The 19,686-nt window shown below is 42.0% G+C and overlaps 1 protein-coding gene across 8 annotated transcripts in view; it reads right to left on the reverse strand.

Moving 5' to 3' along the window:
• ADD1 (adducin 1) overlaps nt 1–19,686 on the reverse strand; it is a 74,563-nt gene that overhangs the window by 29,909 nt on the left and 24,968 nt on the right. For all 8 annotated transcript variants that reach the window (XM_068543525.1, XM_068543530.1, XM_068543523.1 and 5 more), the window contains exons 2-4: nt 10,869–11,083; nt 7,676–7,838; nt 1,318–1,469 (exon numbers count right to left, since the gene is read on the reverse strand). In XM_068543525.1, coding sequence (XP_068399626.1) covers nt 1,318–1,469; nt 7,676–7,838; nt 10,869–11,063 — 510 coding nt within the window. In that variant the 5' untranslated portion in view covers nt 11,064–11,083. The remainder of the gene's footprint in view (nt 1–1,317; nt 1,470–7,675; nt 7,839–10,868; nt 11,084–19,686) is intronic.

A 19,686-nucleotide genomic window follows, 5' to 3' on the forward strand; every position in this document is an offset into this window, starting at 1 on the left:
ACTGGTCACAAAGGTGGGCTTCCGACTACCATCAGAGAGCATTCCTTGGAGTCAAGAATGGAGCTGGGAACCTCCCTGGTGGTCCACTGGGTAAGACTCAGTGCGCCCAATGCAGGGGGCCCGTGTTCAATCCCTGGTCAGGGAACTAGATCCTGCATGCATGCCACAACTAAGAGTCTGCATGCCACAACTAAGAGTCCGCCTGTCGCAACTAAGAAGCCCACATCCAGCAACTAAGATCCTTTCACAGCCAAAACAAATAAATAAATACTTAAAAAAAAAAAAAAAAAGAATGGAGCTGAACTAAGCACTGCTGGTTATGAGTCCAAAAGTAAAAAACACCTACACATGTGTATTAAGTATTGTGTGTACTGAGTGTGTTGAGTATGGAGAAAAGGGTAAAACAATTTAAACGTCTGTTAATGCTGGTTATCTCAAGGGGGATAAGAGTATTCACAGGATTATGATTTCTTCTTTCAACGTCTGTGTAAGGGACGCTTGCCACAATAAGCAGACACTATATTAATAATTTAAAATATCCAATAAGAGGCTTCCCTGGCGGCGCAGTGGTTAAGAATCCTCCTGCCAATGCACGGGACACGGGTTTGAGCCCTGGTCCGGGAAGATCCCACATGCCGAGGAGCAACTAAGCCCGTGCGTCACAACTACTGAGCCTGCACTCTAGAGCCCGTGAGCCAAAACTATTGAGCCTGTGCGCCACAACTACTGAAGCCCGCGCACCCTAGAGCCTGTGCTCCTCAACGAGAAGCCACCACAATGAGAAGCATGCACACTGCAACCAAGAGTAGCCCCTGCTCACCGCAACTAGAGAAACCCTGAGCACAGCAACGAAGACCCAATGCAGCCAAAAAATAAATAAATTTATTAAAAAACAAAAAAATAATGAATTGAAGAAACTAGAGGTCCTGATAATGTTGAAAAATGGCTAAAACTGGAATATCTGAAGAAATAAGTATGAGAGATAGAAGGCTTTGGTCAAAGCAGGAAAGAAAACATCTTCATTCTTGATTTTTTAGGCATAAAGAGAACTTTAGGAACCACCTATAATTTGGTAAACACTCATTTATTAGGTTAGCAAGCAAGCAAGAAGTTTTAAAGAACTACTGGTTCTCATAATTTTTAATTCAAACTGGCTAATTCTCAGATTATTATACTCTGCAGTCAGCAATCAGAAGGAAGGTGTTCCAAGATTTACTTCAGCTCAGCCAGATTCCCTCTTCCCCTAAATGAAAACAGGTGGTGCCAGACACATACTATTCCACTTATCATTCAGTTACTACCCCATTTAATACTCACTGTGATGTGATTGTAGATAAGCTGAGACCATCCAAAGAGATCTGCTAGTCGGTAAAACGCTGCCAGTTTACACCGCAATAACTTCTCCCCTTTGTCATAGGCAATAGAATCAGATCCTCTAAGGTCATTCACAGGAGTCACCATACCAAGACCTGAAATAAAAAAAGAAACAAGACCCAAAGATTTAATACTTCTTGTCAAATGGTAAATCAAATAACAGTTGAGATATTAAACATCCCACAATGGGCCATAAGGTAAGTCTTGAAAACGTCAAAGACTATTTCATAAAGACCAAGTTCCCCAACATTAATACAACTAAGGTAGAAGTCAATAACAGAAAGGTAATAAAATTTGTAGGATGCAGTAAAGCAAAACTTAGAAGGAAATTTACAGTATTAAACATATACATTATGGGGCTTCCCTGGTGGCGCAGTGGTTAAGAATCCACCTGCCAATGCAGGGGACACGGGTTCGAGTCCTGGTCTGGGAAGATCTCACATGCAGCGGAGCAACTAACCCCGTGCACCACAACTACTGAGGCTGCCCTCTAGAGCCCACGAGCCACAACTACTGAAGCCTGCGTGCCTAGAGCCCGTGCTCCGCAACAAGAGAAGCCACCACAATGAGAAGCCCCCGCTCACCGCAACTAGAGAAAACCTGCACGCAGCAACAAAGACCCAACGCAGCCAAAAATAATAAATAAATAAATACGTAAATGAATTTATTAAAACAACAACAAAAAAAAAGAGGTGAGAGGAGCAGAGGGGAAGATGGGGCTGGGAACAAGAGAAAAGAAAAGAAAAAAAGAGAAAAGACCCAGATAAAAGCAAGGGAGGAGAATTAAATAAGCTGCCATATTTTTTAGCACTTCACAAAAACAACAGAAGAGGGAGCTCTAGAGTCAGGATTCCTGAACTAGACTCCTCCAGGAAAACTAATTCCATGTAAAATGAACAGAAAAATATCATCATCAAATACCACACAAAAATTATTCAAAGAGGGCTTCCGTGGTGGTGCAGTGGTTAAGAATCCACCTGCCGATGCAGGGGACACGGGTCCGAGCCCTAGTCCGGGAAGATCCCGCATGCTGAGGAGCAACTAAGCCCGTGCGCCACAACTACTGAGCCTGTGCTCTAGAGCCCACGAGCCACAACTACTGGGCCCACGCGCCGCAATTACTGAAGCCTGCGTGCCTAGAGCCCGTGCTCCGCAACAAGAGAAGCCACGGCAATGAGAAGCCCACGCACCACAATGAAGAGTAGCCTCCACTCTCCACAACTAGAGAAAGCCCACACACAGCAACGAAGACCCTATGCAGCCAAAAATAAATAAATTAATTAAATAAATAAATTTTAAAGATAAATTATTAAAAGAAAAAGGAGCAAAATCACATTCCTATGCATAACAAAAGCACACAAGAAAGACATATCCACAAAACAAATGAAAACTATAACCTATCATTTCATAAAAGATAAAGAAAGGCATTAATAATAAAAGATATGAAAAAACTTTAATATAATTAGAAAAATTCAGAAATGAGGTCTGGAATATAAAAGGAATTAGATATAAATGAAAAATAATTTTAAAAACAAATACTAAAAACAGCATAAAGGTGAAAGAGGAGAAAAACTTTTGAAATCATAAAGAAATGAAGAAAGTGATAAAAAGGACTTGAGAAAACGTGAGGGTTAAAGAAGTCAGACAAGGAAAATCCAACATGCGCATACCAGGAAACAAAAGCAAGGGAACAGAATGAATACTAAAAACCAATTCAAGAAAACACTCTGAAAATAAAAAAGATTTGGAAGGGCACATCATCTGAGAAAATTGTCTAGAAGGACGAACGAACACCAAGACATATTCTGGTAAAATTTCTGGACTCTAAAGAAAAAGGAAAATAGTTTATGAGCATCAAGGAAAAGAAACCAAGTAACTTATATGGAAAGATTGTCTTCAAATTCTAAGAAAATGAATTACGCATTTAAGATACACAAAATAGGAAAATGTGAGCCAATGATTTTATACCCAAACTAAACCAAATTAACATTGACATATAAAGGCCACGACGCAAGAACGCAGAAATCCTTTCCACAAGTGTTTTCTGGGAAATCTACTATAAAAGGAACTTCAGACAACCAAACTGACTAATAAAGGGGCACTGATACAAGGACTGGTGGTGAGCATTAAATATATATTTATTACAGAATTAAGTTATTAATTGTAACACAAAATGAACGTAAAAACAAGACCATAACATGTAATGGTTATATGCTCTGACAACACAGAATGTAACTATTTTAAAACATGAAGAGAGAACATATTATTGGTATAGGATTGATACTGTGTGTGGTATGTGGGAGAAAGCAAATGAGTTACTAAAGTAATATTCTAGTTTTGTTATTCCTGGTGTCCTGGAGAACCAGAATTCTTGTTGTAGAAGAAAGAAAAACAAATGTTAGATAGAAGAGGTTAAGTAAAAACCCCTTAGACCTGAATTTTAATTGGAATTATAATTCCAATATATTTATAATTATACTTACAATTCCAATTTATCAATATAGTATACAAATCACAAGGTAATTTTTAAAAACAAATTTATTTATTTATTTATTTTTGGCTGCACTGGGTCTTTGTTGCTGTGCGCGGGCTTTCTCTAGTTGCGGTGAGCAGGGGCTACTCTTTGTTGCAGTGCGTGGGCTTCTCACTGCGGTGGTTTCTCTTGTTGCGGAGCACGGGCTCTAGTTGCGCGGGCTTCAGTAGCCGTGGCTCGCGGGCTCTAGAGCGCAGGCTCAGTAGTTGTGGCGCACAGGCTTAGCTGCTCCGCGGCATGTGGGATCTTCCCAGACCAGGGCTTGAACCTGTGTCCCCTGCATTGGCAGGCGGATTCTTAGGAAATCTCCCAAAGGTAATTTATATTTCCTAGCTCTATCCACTAAAAAGGCCTAAAAAGAATAACTAACCAGTCAGTAGCAAACAGCATTCCTAGCACCCAGATTAAAATTTCATTTCTCACAAAAAGAAATCAAGGTTTCTTAGAGAAATGGCTGACTCCGGATCTGGGGCAGGAAATGTACAAGATGAGCCTAGAACATCTCCTGTGGGAGGTGGCTTGGAAGCTGTCAAAGACTACTAGGCTCAGGAGTCAACTTGGAGAGGTTCTCTTTCCTCAAAGGTGGGACAATGTGAGTAGTATCAAAAAGGATAACTGCAATGTTTTGAAACACATTAAATATATTTAAATCTCTGCAGGGACTTCCCTGGTGGCGCAGTGGTTAAGACTTTGTGCTCCCAATGCAGGGGGCCCGGGTTCGATCCCTGGTCCAGGAACTAGATCCCACATGCATGCTGCAACTAAGAGTTCTCATGCCACAAAACTAAGGAAGCCAGCGAGCCGTAACTAAGGAGCCCACAAGCTGCAATTAAGGAGCCCGCATACCACAACTATGGAGCCCACGTGCCGCAACTAAGGAGCCGGCGAGCCACAGGAGCCCTCGAGCCTCAACTAAGGAGCCTGTGAGCTGCAACTAAGGAGCCTGCCTGCTGCAACTAAGACCCGACACAACCAAATAAATAAATTTTTTAAAAAATCTATGCATTCAAAATAATATTAAAGAGATAGTAATTGGTCACTTTAGAAGATGACAGGAAACCAACTTCTCACTTTGAACGGTTACCTTCATACAAACCGTACCACGGGGTAAGCAAAAGAGCTGAGAGGAAGTTTCTTTTTGTGCGTGTGGGTTGAAGGCTGACTTCCAACAGATCTCAGCAACGAAGCTGCTCTGCTCTGTATGAAACCCTGACCAACAAGCAGGTCATCTATGAATGGTTTGGCACCAGCCTCCCTGCAATCATGCGCTGAGTGACAGAGAATGAGGCAGCCCCCTTTCTGGCCATGCCCCATCTCCCAGAGAAGTTTCTCTTTACAGAAATATTCTAACTAGTAAATACAGAAGAAGGAATGACAAAATTAAAATATCACCATCTTGGAACCTTTGTTAAATTAACGGATCTAGGCATTGAGCATCGATGGCTGCTACAGCACAAATGGCAACAAGCAGACTTATGCGCCTGCGGATAGAACACAGTGCCACCTATGAAGTGAGCTTGCCAGAGAACAAAATCCAAATACAGCCAAGCTTCTAGACCCAGCTACCAATTTACTGTAAATACAAAAGAAAAAAGAACATATGGGCACCATGGAGATGGAATCAGCAAAATTCAAGACTGTAGCAAACTCTACAGATCAACAAAACCCATTTCCTTTAAAGTGCGAGGAGAAAAAGAGAGATGGAGGGGCAACTTGGAGCTTTAAAAATGCTTAAGAGACAGTAAGTAAAAAAAGACAAATACTAAACCATAATATTTAAGGATAACCATTTGGGTGATATAACTATAAAGAAAAGCAAGGCAGTGATACCATTCAAGTCAAGATGGTGATTACTTTTAAGAGGGCAAGCAACTGATAAAACTTTATTTCTTAACCAGGGTGCTGGTTATAAAGGCATTCACCTTAAACCATTCATAAGTTATATATCATTTTGTTCTATGCCATCTACATATGTTATATTCCACAACAAAGGTTAAAATTCACATTAAAATTTTTTATATTTAAGAAGTAAACTATTAGATACAATTAAAACTAGATTTTCTTCTTCCTTCTTTTTTTGGTGTGGCACTATTAAAATTTCCTTTATCTCTGACTAGAAAACAATATGTGAGTAAATATATTACATTGTCCTTTATTATCTAATTCATATAAATACCACTAGAATCCATTAAGAATCCATGTGAGAACTTCCCTGGTGGCGCAGTGGTTAAGAATCCGCCTGCTACTGCAGGGGACACGGGTTCGACCCCTGGTCCGAGAAGATCCCACATGCCGTGGAGCTAAGCCGTGCGCCACAACTACTGAGCCTGCGCTCTAGAGCCCGTGGGCCACAACTACTGAATCCACACAACTACTGAAGCCCATGCGCCTAGAGCCCGTGCTCTGCAACAAGAGAAGCCACCGCAATGAGAAGCCCGTGCACTGCAACAAAGAGTAGCCCCCGCCGCTCGCCGCAACTAGAGAAAGCCAGTGTGCAGCAACGAAGACTCAATGCAGCCAAAAATAATATAAATAAATAAATAAATGGAAACAGATTAAAAAAAAAAAAAAAAAAGAATCCATGTGAAAACATGAAAACCTAATGACTACCATTCGACTTCAGGATGGAAGTGTGAGCTAGTAAATTACATGTGATTTTTAACACTCTCTGGACATTAATGATATTATCATTCAGGTGAATGTCAATCAACTTCTAAGAATACCAGAGAACAGACAGGTAAATAGCACACGGCAGGTGATCTAACGGAAACCAATACCTTAAGTTGGTCAGTCAGAAGCTGATTATCCAACTAGAAACATCAGAGATTGATCCAGGGCACAGTATACAATAGGTCAGATTAGCTGATGCTCAAGGTACCCTGGGCTCCACCTTGTCATGTTAACGTTTACAAATTCAACAGCCATGGCAAAGTGCCATCTCTGCACAACTAACTTTGCTAACTAACTTTGCTCACATTCACTCATCCAACATTTTTCTTCTGGCTTTCTTTTGGAATTTCTCTGTTTCTCATTCATTTGCAAACAGCAGTGAGGAATGGTGGATAAGAAATGTTGGCTTGGGGCTTCCCTGGTGGCGCAGTGGTTAAGAATCCGCCCGCCAATGCAGGGGACATGGGTTCGAGCCCTGGTCCGGGAAGATCCCACATGCCGCGGAGCAACTAAGCCCGTGCACCACAACTACTGAGCCTGCACTCTAGAGACCGTGAGCCACAACTACTGAAGCCTGCGTGCCTAGAGCCCGTGCTCTGCAACAAGAGAAACCACCGCAAAGAGAAGCCCACGCACCGCAACCAAGAGTAGCCCCCGCTCGCCACAACTAGAGAAAGCCCGCGTACAGCAACGAAGACCCAACACAGCCAAAAACTTAAAAAATAAAATGAAATAAATAAATTTATAAAAAAAAAAAAAGAAATGTTGGCTTGACTGAAATAAGTTCAGGCAAAATCAATGTGCTACTCCCCAAGCATTATTTCTGATTAGTTTTTTTAAAATTCATAAAGGGTCTGAGAAGCCACATAAAAAGTTACCTGCCTGAGAAATAACAGTCTCACTGGCTCATAAAAAAGGAGCCCTCTATAGTCAAGACATTTTTAGGCCTATCTTGTACTATAACTAAAACTCAATTTTTAAAAAAAACTCAATTCTACGTATTACATAGTGTGCGCTCATCTATTTCACATTGGAAAATGTTAGGAAATTTTACCCGGAAAATGACGGAGAATGTATACCAAGTCAGGAACTACTCACTCATGTTTAAGGCAGCCATCCCTCCTTGCGGAGCTGCCGGGTAGACATTCGGTACGTTCGTGGTCATGAAATCTGCAATCTGCTGTAATGCCAATAGGCCTGTGGGATTCTTCCCCTTCTTAAATTGTTCCTGTATCATTGATTCCAATTCTTCACAGAAAGCCTAATAAAAGGCAAATTAAAACAGTGAGATACCGCTTCTTTTCTGTTCCTTGGGAAGGCAGGGGTAACTATCGCATAGACCAATTTTCTGTTTGTTTTCATCCAGTGCTGGAAAGGCAAATGGATATTCTCATATATCACTACCTGGAGCACAAATAAGTACACTCTTTCTGGACAGTAATTTAACAAGATAAAAGCTTAAAAATTTGAACAGGCATCCTATTCCTAGGAATCTTTTCTAAGGAACTAATCACAGATGTGCTCAAAGACTTATTCATAAGGATGCTCATTCCAGCATTACCAATAAAAGGGAAAACAGGTAACAGTCTACATTTTAAACAGTAGGGGACTGATTAAATACCCTGAGTCACCCTGCAACACCTGACACTGTTCTAGGCACTGAGGACACATAGGAAGAAAACGGCTTTGCCATCAGGAACTTAAAACTTAGTAAGGAAAACACAAAAAGAAAAAATCCACTGTACAAAGGACCCTCTGTATCAACAGCATTCCAGATGACCTATATGTACAGTATGGAGCTGCGCTTAGCAACGACCAGTGAGTGAGGCCTGGAGCCACCCATCTGGACCCCAGACTCTTTCCTCAACAGCAGTCACCAGCCAATGACCTTGCCTGTTTGCTTGGTCCTAACTCCGGATGGTTAAACATCCACACCTTCCCCTCTCAGCTCCCTGATCGCCTCTCCTCCGACGACCGTGTCATCCAATTCACCCCGGCCTCCTATTTCCATGGTCATGCCCTAGAGACCTGCTCACTTCTAGTAACTGGGCCCCTCTTCAGTCTCAGAGCCAAGCACGTGCTCTCCAAACACCTTCTCCTAGTGTCCAGCTCACCCTCTCTTCAACCCCGTCTTGATCCTAAGACCTTATCACCATCCCACACCTTCCCCGTGTCCTGACCTCTCTCACTCAGCTTAGGCCCTTGGTTTAAAACTATAGCCATTCCCTTGCTTACAACTCTCTACCATTTCATGTGGCAAAATCCCAACCCCAGGTTAAGTTCAACTCTTCACACCCTCTCTATTCACGCTGCTGAAAGTGGCTGGGGGACAAAAACGAAGACCGTACCGCACTGTCTCACTGTAAATCCATGACCACTGACCTGAGTGCACCCTTGACATTAACCCAGGGATCATTCTCGACTTTTCTTGCCCATTCCCTCGCCTACTCTTCACGCCTTCTCTACACCACTCCCTGTGCCCATTCTAAGCAGATGCCTCCACTGGTTATTCCACTGAGAACAGAGAATCAGTCTGAAGGAAACTTCCACAGGTTCCCTCTCACATCTCCCAACTGTCAGCATCTGTACACACAGGGTGGGCCTTCCCACTCCTTACTGCAGTTGAACGATCCACGCTCCTAAAACCAAAAAACCAACACTGGGTACATTCTACTCAGTAAAGCCCAGGCCTTACCAGTCTTCCCTCTAGGGTCCTTTCTCTGTTCCCAGACCCCACGGTGCATGTGGGTCAGTAACATTTTGATGCTGACTCTGTTCTTGACCCCTGTGGGTAGGGACGTGGCATCCCCAGTGCCCCCAGCACAGTGCCTGGCACGTACTCGGTACTGGAAGCTTAGCTTCTTCACTCTATCCTTAGTGACTTTCACTTGGTTTCTTATTACTTTTACACAGGAAAACTGCTCAAGCCAAGTCTAGATGTTATCCTGATTCTTTTTTTTTTCTCTCTCACCTCTTCCCCCCCCCCCCCCATCCATCAGCAAGTCCTATTTATTCCACCTTCAAAACAGAACACAAATGAGTTTACCTCTCTCCGCCTCTACCACCACCACTCTGGCCCAAGCTACCACTACCTCTTGCCTGGAAGTCAGCTTACTCTCTTGCCCTCTATGGTGCTCTCTGTATACTAACCCAGAATGAGCTACTCAAAGACTGCAGCGTGCCGTTCCCGTCTGCACCGTACCCTGAGCTGGGCTGACACGGCCTCTGACACAGCAACTGCCCCCTCCTCCCTCTCCAACCTCACCGCACCCCGCACTCCCACTTCCTATGCCCAGACCACGCTGGCTGCCCTTGGACTCTTCAAGCTCGTTCCTGTCCTAGGAATTTCATGTCTGCTTCTCCCCCATCGCTGCACGGCCGGCTCCTTCCTGTCGTTCAGAGTTCAGGTCAAATCCTCCTCACTCAGAGAGGGCTGTTCTACCCAGTCACACTCGATCTCATCGTCCAGCTACTTCCTGCACTGTGCTTCTATTTGTTGCTCCTTGGTTATCTCCTTCGACTAGAACGTAAAGTCTGAGACTTGATCTGGGCGCTTACACCGGTGTTATACATGTGTCAAAGTTCATCAAGCTGTGTACTTAAGACTTGTGTACTTTACTGTAAGTTATATTATGAGGAATAGTATATGAACAATAATAACAACTAAACAAATAAGCTTTGTATGCTAAGTACCCAGTTCCTTGCGGACAGCGATGATCAACATTTAAAAGAGTAACTCAACTGAATTATCTGCCACGTGACACCCCAAAACACTCAGGAGATAAAGCAAGAACAGATTAAAAGGATAAAAAGAATGAAGCACGCACAAAGGCAGCAGCATCAACATGAAAACAGCACTACTTTTACCTAAAGATGCAAACGGAACACAGCTGGGCGTGATTGTGGTTCAAATGCCGACCACAACTAAAGGTAAAATCAATCAACAATCGGGTGTTGCTGAGACCTACCAAGTGCCCAGCACCAAGCTAGGTGTTTTGGAGGAAAGAGTAACTTTTAAATGGTCGCAACATATAAAGACTCTCTGGCAAAGCAGTGAGAGAGTGAAAAGGAGAAATGAACACCTCCTATCCTTTATGATACTGAAGAGTTTTCATTTGTGTGTCTGATAACTGGAACTAAACTGAACTCTTTAACAGCCACACACATATATACACAAGGCACTGATTTCCTGTGTTAAGGTAAACGGACTATGACTCGTACAACAGAGCACAAGAGCTGACGTAGTGGGAGAAGGGAGAGGGCACTTGGCCAGAGACAAAGCTTCTCTTACGGGACTCTGCAGAATCATGGACACCCTCTTCTTTTGCTCCATCATGTTGAAGTCCTGGCGAAGGTCTGGGGCCATGTTCCTCTCTCGCAAGTATTCTGGATTGTTCTCATCCACTCTGTCGAAATACCTCTCTTTGTGAGGGGCTGTGGTCGGGGGTGGTGAGGTCACCACTGCAGCCCGAGTATCACCATTCATTGCGCAATCTTTCCAGGTTCCTACAGAATCAAAACAAAAGACAGTATTGTTTTTGAATCAATGTCCAGTAGCATTTCATAATGAGAACATCAGCCTGATAAATACAATCTCCAGCATGAGGATGCCCTGACTGACTGACCAGTCAGAGCCATGACGTGTGATGCTTCTTTGTGGCTTCTGAGGCACGTGGCTGATCAGCCATAGCCCACCCTTCCACCAACCAAGGGCAGTTTTTGTCCTTGCCACTGTTCTTCAGCAGACAACAGGAAAACAATCTAACAAAGCTAGTATATCCTCTGACAAACTGAAAAAATATAATTAGATGTGAAAATTTTGACCACAAGATAGTTTAAAGTCATCATATTGTCCCAAACAGACAGGATCTTCTAAAAGCAGCACAGTTCATTTCTGGAGAAATTTGATTCATGATATTGTCCCCAGAAAGGACTGGTGGCAACTCTGCAAAGGATTCGCCACACAGGTCAAAGGAGAGAAGCCGCTCACACATCTGTATTCATGCAAATGGGAAATGCTCTTCATCAACATCACCTTCTTGGTTCAAAGAACAATAATAGTAGGCTCTGAAAATGTCAGCATGTCCTTGAGTTTGTGAATAACCTGAAAAGATGCCCAAATGGCTCAAATTTAAACGTCTGCTAATATGGCTACTTACTTTACAGTCTTTTTTTAAAAAAAACACTTATTTATTTATTTGGCTGCGCCAGGTCTTGGTTGCAACATGCGGCATCTTTGTTGCGGCGTGCGGGATCTTTAGTTGCAGCATGGGGGAATCTTTTAGTTGCGGCATGCAGGATCTAGTTCCCTGACCAGGGACTGAACCCAGGCCCCCTGCATGGGGACCTCGAAGTCTTAACCACTGGACCACCAGGGAAGTCCCACTTTACACTCTTCTTAATCCCAATCTTTTATTTGAAATGCTGTTTGAACACACTAAATTATATTCACCTTTTAACTATAAATCTCTAAATAGCACCTTTACTAATCATACAAATAGTTCATTCTGCTTTTGTAACCCACTGAATGACAGCTTTAACAATATATATATGCAGTGTTTACTGAGCATCTTTTACGTGCAGTCACTGTGCTGGGCACAAAATTAATCAGATGCAGTCCTCACTTTGAGGAAGCTGGACTCACAGTCCAGAAGTGGAGACAGACTCACTGAGGAAGGCAGTGGTGCTGATCTGGAAGTCATCAGCACAGAGATGGGGCCAGGAGAGGAGAGGAAACTGGCCAGCAGAAGCATGTAAGTTGAGAAGAGGGAGCAGGACCAGCGCCCAGAACCGTTTTTGCCATACAGCTGGTATGTAACTACAAAATCTTGAATAAATTAAGAACAAGAAGGAAAGGATAAAGACACAAGATGAGAAACAGTCTCAGAACCCACAGGCAGAGAGTTTTAATGGCGAGTGAGTGAACAACAGTTCCTCAAGCCACAGAGGATAAGCAACGTAGGGATTTAAAAGAGGTGATTAAATTAGCAACTAAAAAAGTAAATGGTGCTCCTTCTTACACTGTGTACAAAAATTCAGTCCAAACGGAACACAGACCTAAATGTAACAGCAAAAACTATAGAATACTTACAAGAAAGTAAAGGAGTGAACCTAAGAGGCCCTGGTTTAGGCAAAGTCTTATATGACACCAAAAGGATAGCAACAAAAGAAAAAAGATAAACTGGACTTCCTAAAAATTAAAAACATTTGTGCTTCAAAGGATACATAAAAGAGTGAAAAGACAACACATAAAATGGAAAAAATTTTACAAATCATATATCTGAGAAAAGATTTACATCCAGAATACACAACTTAATTAAAATAACAATTAAAAAACTTGAAAGTCATCAAGCGACCTCAGTAGATGCCACATAGAACAGAACTGCCCAGTTGAGCCTTGCCTAGATTCCTGACCCACAAAATCATGAAATATGAATAATAAAATAATTATTTTAAGCTGCAAAGTCCTGGGATGGTTTGTTATGCTGCAACAGATATCTAAAATAATGTTTGTAATAACGGGAAGGAGAATGAAAGCAGCCAGAATTGTATGCTAGACATTGTTCTTTACCTGTATTTGATCCTCTCACCTCCCCTGTTTGTCAATATACTATTGTTTTCCTCACTTTACAGATAAGGGAACTTAGGTCACCCAGCTAGGAAGTTAACATGGCTGGGGTTCTAATGCAGCCCTCCTGGATGCAGAACTCCTGTTCTTAACCTCTAAGCTATGTTGTAAATGATGATGATGGTGACAGTGAGAGGAAACAATGTTCCCAAAGGGATGGGAAGGGATGGAATTGAGGGCATAGATGCCTTGAACAGGAGGATCCAACCAGGAATCTGGGGCTGGCATTATTAGCTTTTTAGTGTGCATATGAATCGCCTAAGAATCATGTTAAGATACAAATTCATATCCAGTAGGTCTGAGATGGGGCCTGAGATCCTGCATGTCTCACGAGCTCCCAAGTGATACCAATGCCACTGGACTCAAACAGCAATTTGAATAGTAAGGCTTTAAAGAATAGTTTATTAAAAATATATATTTTGTGGTACCAACAGCCAAAGAATCAGTTGAACATTTTTTTAAAGAAAAAGATCGATTTGGATATTGCTTTTCTGAAATCTACAGATACGATAGAAGTAAGAGCATACTTGAAGTGACACTATTTCAAGGACTTAAAGACAAAGCTTAAAGACAAAGTATGAAAACAATCAGTGACTAAAAGGCAATAAAACAGAATAAGTGAACCAATGACCTAAATGTAGTCTTTAAAACTTACCCTTCTCTGAACATATCCTTTAAAATGTTTAGTGTCATCTGTTTACTTTAACCTAGTTTGTTCTAAAAGAAGGACCCAAAGAACAAAACATTATTAATGGCTGTCTGACATTTCTTCATTAGATATAAATGAACCTGACCATTCTGAGCCAATGATAAAAATGTTCCACTTCAGCATTTCAAAAAAAACAAAAAAGGGACTCCCTGACGGTCCAGTGGTTAAGACTCCACTCTTCCACTGCAGGGGGCTCAGGTTCAATCCCTGGCTGGGGACCTGCATGCCATGTGGTGCGGCCAAAAATTAAAAAAAAAAAAAAAAAAGACAAAAGGATATACAGTATTATGAGTTCTCTATTATCAAATGAGTCCTAATTTTAAGCCATTTTCATCAGTAAATAAGGACACAGGGGAACATTTTAGAGGCAACTATAGCTGCTTCCTGGTTCCCAGAGCTGACTGAAAGAAAAGAATCTTTGTAAAACCAACATGCTGATGATAAGGCAGAAATTGCTCTCATTTTATTACAAATTGCCATATGAATGGGAGAAGATAAAGACTGAAGACCAGATATGCATGTGGTCTTCCTTCAATAAGGAAGTCTATAAACTTAAAGTATACATATTCTGAGCCCAATAACCAAGAATAAACATAATTCCAACTTTTAAAGTACAAAACCTGTACTTGGGGACTTCCTTGGTGGCACAGCAGCTAGGACTCTGCCCTCCCAATGCAGGGGGCCCAGGTTCGATCCCTGCCCAGGGAACTAGATCCCACATGCATGCCACAACTAAGAGTTTGCATGCCACAACTAAGGAGCCCGTGTGCCACAACTAAGGAACCTGCCTGCCGCAACTAAAAGACCCAGAGCAACCAAATCAATAAAGAGAGAGAGAGAGAGACACTCTTTAAAAAACAAAAGCCTGTACTTGGTTTTTGTCAATTACGGCTTCAGGTTTCATTGATGTCATTTTTAAGTGTGTGTTAAGACAGCAAATTTTTCTAGGAAGATCTCTACAAAGAAGTCATTACTTAATCCAGATTTTTAAAGAAGAAATGGAAAAAATACAGATGCAAAAAAAAACTTCCTGCAACATTATTTAGAATAATTTTAAAATAAAATAATTTAAAAAGTAAGATCAACGTCCAACAATACATGAATGGCTATAGCATAATCTGCTCAATACAGTATTATGAAACTATGAATATTCTTTAGCATAATACACGAGACTATAACATGGTTAAGTGAAAAACTATATATTTCCTATTCTATTATATAAAGTTATCAATATTATCACTGTAGTCACATATAGACAAGATGATATAATGGCAAATAAGCTGTATTAAAGTTGAACAAATTGATTCAAGAGAAGTAGGGATTAATGTTCCTCTATCTCAATATTCCATAAAGTTGCTATAATTTAACCTGTATAAAAATTTTAAGATTTCACTAAACTTAAAATGTTGATACTGAAATCAATGAAATCTCTGGGAATAATACTTTCAAATAAACAAACATACACACCCAGCAGAACCCAAAAGTCTGGCTGAGCCATGACAAACAAGCTTGGCCTGCCCAGGTGACATCTCGCATTCACCCACTTTTCTCCACCTCCACCACATCACTCTAATCTAGATAATTACCACTCACCTCCTGGACACACAGTAGCCTCCTGATTAGTTTCTCCACTTCCAGTCTCCTAGCAACCCCCACACCGATCTATTTTTCACAGCGAGGCCAGAGAGAGTTTCAAAATATAAGTCAGATCATGTCATTCATTCCCCTGCTTAAAACCCGACAGGTAATAGGAGGATCTCTGCCAGATCCTGATTCAAGTAAACTGTAAAATAAAAATCTAAAAATGACATTCGAGACAATTAGAAATTTGAACACTAACTGGACTTGGATGGCATTAAGGAATTACTGTTAAAAATTTTAGGTGTGATATTATTATGGTTATATTAGATACATACAGAAATATTTATGGATGAAATAATATGACATCTGGAATTTGCCTAAAACTTATATGGGGTCGAGGGAGAGTAAGGGTTACACAAAATAAACAAGACTGGCCATGAGTTAATAACTGCTGAAGCTGGATGAAGGATAAAGCAGGGTTCATTATACTATTCTATTTCGTATGTGTCTGAAATGCTCCATAATTTTCCTTGCTCACAGAATAAAGTGCCTCCAGACCTTTCAAAAGCTGGTCTCTGTCTGCCTTCAGATGAACAAATTTCAGCATGTTCTTTCAGACAGATATGACTGATATTGGGATGAAAGGATATTTTAAGATTAACCTCCCCTTTCTACTAACACCACAGAAAATACCACTCTGCCTGGAATGTTATTTATTCTGGAAATAACAAAAAGCGTGCCCTGGAATATTCTTTCTTAGCAAAGGTATTCCAGTCCCAGGACAATGCACCCTCACTAACATGTAACTAAACCTCAGATCAGAAACCAGACAAATTTTTGTTTCTCTAACACATCTAATGAGCTAATTCTAAAGCTTTGGGAGCAGATTCAATTATTTCTTGGCATCTCCATTCTGGCACAGACATTCTGTTAACTATTCCAACCATTCACATGATTTACTTTTGAATCCCTAAAAACAGAACACTCAAACCAAAGGCTGAAACAAGAAGGTGGCCGTTAACAAAATTCTCTGGGTCAGGCGAATGCTGAAGACCTAGAGGGTCTTCTCCATTTCTAAATGTTCTTCAAACAATCTCAGAGAGCATAAAGACTGCCAGGTGATAATGAGCTATCACGCCATGGAAAATAAACCAGGAGGTATCAAACATGCTCACACGGTAATAAAAGTGGCAGCCTCTGCTGGTGTCCCTGGCCACCTCACAGCCAACTCCAGACAGCCTTTGGTACCGTCAACAGGAAAACAAGGTAAGAGGTGACCTCTGCAGTATCTTCCTCTATTTCTATAACTCCAGGTACTTAATATATCTCCACCAGAGCCACTTTCCACATCATGTACAAGGCAGCAGAGATAAAAAGTTACAAAATGAGTAGGAGGCCACAGACAAATAAATGTAATCAAATCCTCTTGGTGCCATGAGAGAAATCTACTTACATATCAGCAGGCCAAAAGTGTCCAGGGGGAGGTAGAAAAAGCAGAGAGAGGGTATTATGGGTTGAACTGTACGCCCCCAAATTCATATCAAAGCCTTAACTCCCAGCACCTCAGGATGTGACCTTATCTGGAAATAGGGTCACTGCAGATGTAATTAGTTAAGATGATGTCATACTGGAGCAGGGTGGGCCCCTAATCCAATATGACTGGTGTCCTCATACAAACGGGGCATTTGGACGCAGACAAGACTACAGGGAGAGGCCATGTGAAGGTGAAGGTAGAGATGAGCTGAGGTGAAGCATCTACAAGCCAAGGAACACCAAAGATTGCCAGCAAACCAGCAGCCAGGGGAGCGGCCTGGAACAGAGGCTCCCTCACAGCCTCAGAAGGAACCGGCCCTGCTGACACCCTGATCTTGCACTTCTGGTCTCCAGAACTGAGACGATAAACTTCTGCTGTTCAAGCCGCCCAGTCTGTGGTACTTTGTCATGGCAGCCCTGGGACACTGATGGAGCGGGCTGCCCCAGGACACTGATGGAAAGCTTCACAGAAGTGATGCTTTTAGAGCTAAGCAGGTGCTTCCAGGTTGGCTTGGGGCAGGTGGCAGTCACCTGGTGAATGAACATCTCTGGGAGGGCTCCACAAGGTTTGCACCCAGAATGAAACGGCACCATCAGGCCACACTTAATTAAACAGAAGGTGGTCTCACCAAAAAAAAAAGTGCAGCTAGGGGAGGTGATGGATATGTTAAATAACTGGACTGTGGGAATCATTTCACAATGTATACACATATCAAATCATCACGTTGTGCCCTTTAAACATATTACAATTATATTTTTCAATTATACCTCAATAAAGCCAGAAAAAAGCTTAAAAAATAGAGTGACGACTTTGCTGGGAAGAGTGACAAGATTCTCTGCAAGCCTGGCAGAGCTAACAGTGACGGCCAAGCCTAGGCAGAGGGCTGGGAACAGTGCTGCAGCGACAGCCCGCACCCCGTCCAGCGCCTCAGGCAGGAAAGTGGAAGAGACAAGGAAGCCCCCGCCGAATCCATTACAAAGTCTCAGAAACCTTCAATTGTGGAAGGGGTGCCCAGCCAGTCAATGAAAGGGGAGTCTCTAAATCTCCTGACAAAGGAGCCCAACACTGAGCCGTCTCCCAAATAAAACAGAATACAACCACAATGAGTTACAAGCCTCACTGCCAACATTACTAGCCTAGTTCTCCACCTCCCCTAAAGGACAAACACCTACCTTACGTTTAAGATTCCTCTTCACAGCTTCGGGCTGAGTGTGCCCTGCTCAGGACTCACAGCTCAGTAAAAGCCTTTAATTACTCTGATCGGATCATTTCTATTCCTGTGTCTCCAGATGTTCTCTTGCAGATGAAACTGCTCAAAAGTTCCCTTTAAGATAAGCACTGCTTACTAAGTGATAATTACTGATCTAAAGCTCATCTTTTACATGTATTAACTCATTTTTCTGAAGGATAAGGAAACTGAGGCACAAAGCAGTTAAGAGCCTGCAGTGGGGTTGCTAGGATCTGAACCCAGGCTGCCCAGCTCCAGAGCACCTGCTCTTAACTCTGCCACACACTACCTCTCACCATCCTATGTCCAGGAAGCTCAAATTAGAAAGGAAAGAAAGAAAAAAAAAAAGGTAAAATTGAATCAAAGCAGTGCTTCCTAGCCTTGTCGCCTGCTCTATGCTCCTCTCATTGAGGAATTATACGGGTGGGTCCTCTTGCTTCCTCTCTCCTTTAGGATGAATGATTTGTTAACAGATTCCCAGCCTAAATCTTCCACATTTTATTACGTTTTTATATAGTTATATAACAGCTGTTGTTTTTCTTTTACTATAGCACTTAATCAATCTTCTGGTGTATTATTACAGAGATTCCAGTTACTTGCTTAAGGTTACACAGCCATAGTGGAGAAGCAAGAATCTGAAATTAAGACTATGGTTTAGACACAGGGAACTCTACTCAATGCTCTGTGGTGACCTAAATGGGAAGGAAATCCAAAAAAGAGGGGATATATGTATACATATAGCTGATTCACTTTGCTGTACAGCAGAAACTAACACAACATTGTAAAGCAACTACACTCCAATAAAAATTATAAAAAAAAAAAAAAAAAGACTATGGTTTAGAGACTGCACTCTTAATTGCTTCTCACCAAATGGTCTTCCTGTGCTGATGAGAGGATTCTCCAGTCCAAGGGTCAGTACTGGGCAGTGGGCAGGCCCTTGGGCTAGGTATCAGTGGTCAGTCCCACTTGTTCCACTGTATAATGTCATCACTTACGAAGTCCTCATCTATGAAGTAACAACATCTCCCTAACCTAATGATTAAATGAGACAATGTATCTGAAAGCACCTTAGGGAAAAAATGATAAAATAGGATAGAGGCATAGTCATCATCTCTATGACTCACAAACCCCAAACCAAATATTCCCCAAATCCAGTTGAGGAGAATGCAACTAGAAAATGCAAGGGATCAGAAGAGTGACCAACGCGTGAATTTTATGAGGACAGTGCCACAGGCCACTGTAGAGTACACGCTTCCACACAGACTCGTTCACTCAAACAGCCCTGCAAGTTCCCAACCTGCGGAGGAAGAGCTGACTGAGTTTCAAGTTCCTGAGGCCGCAAGATAAATAAAAGGCCGAATCAGGACCTGAACCCAAGACCGCCCATTCCAAACGCCACGCTTATCCATCAACTGCCACACAGGAAGTC

Source organism: Eschrichtius robustus, chromosome 4 (assembly GCF_028021215.1).
Source record: "Eschrichtius robustus isolate mEscRob2 chromosome 4, mEscRob2.pri, whole genome shotgun sequence".
Lineage (NCBI taxonomy): Eukaryota > Metazoa > Chordata > Mammalia > Artiodactyla > Eschrichtiidae > Eschrichtius > Eschrichtius robustus.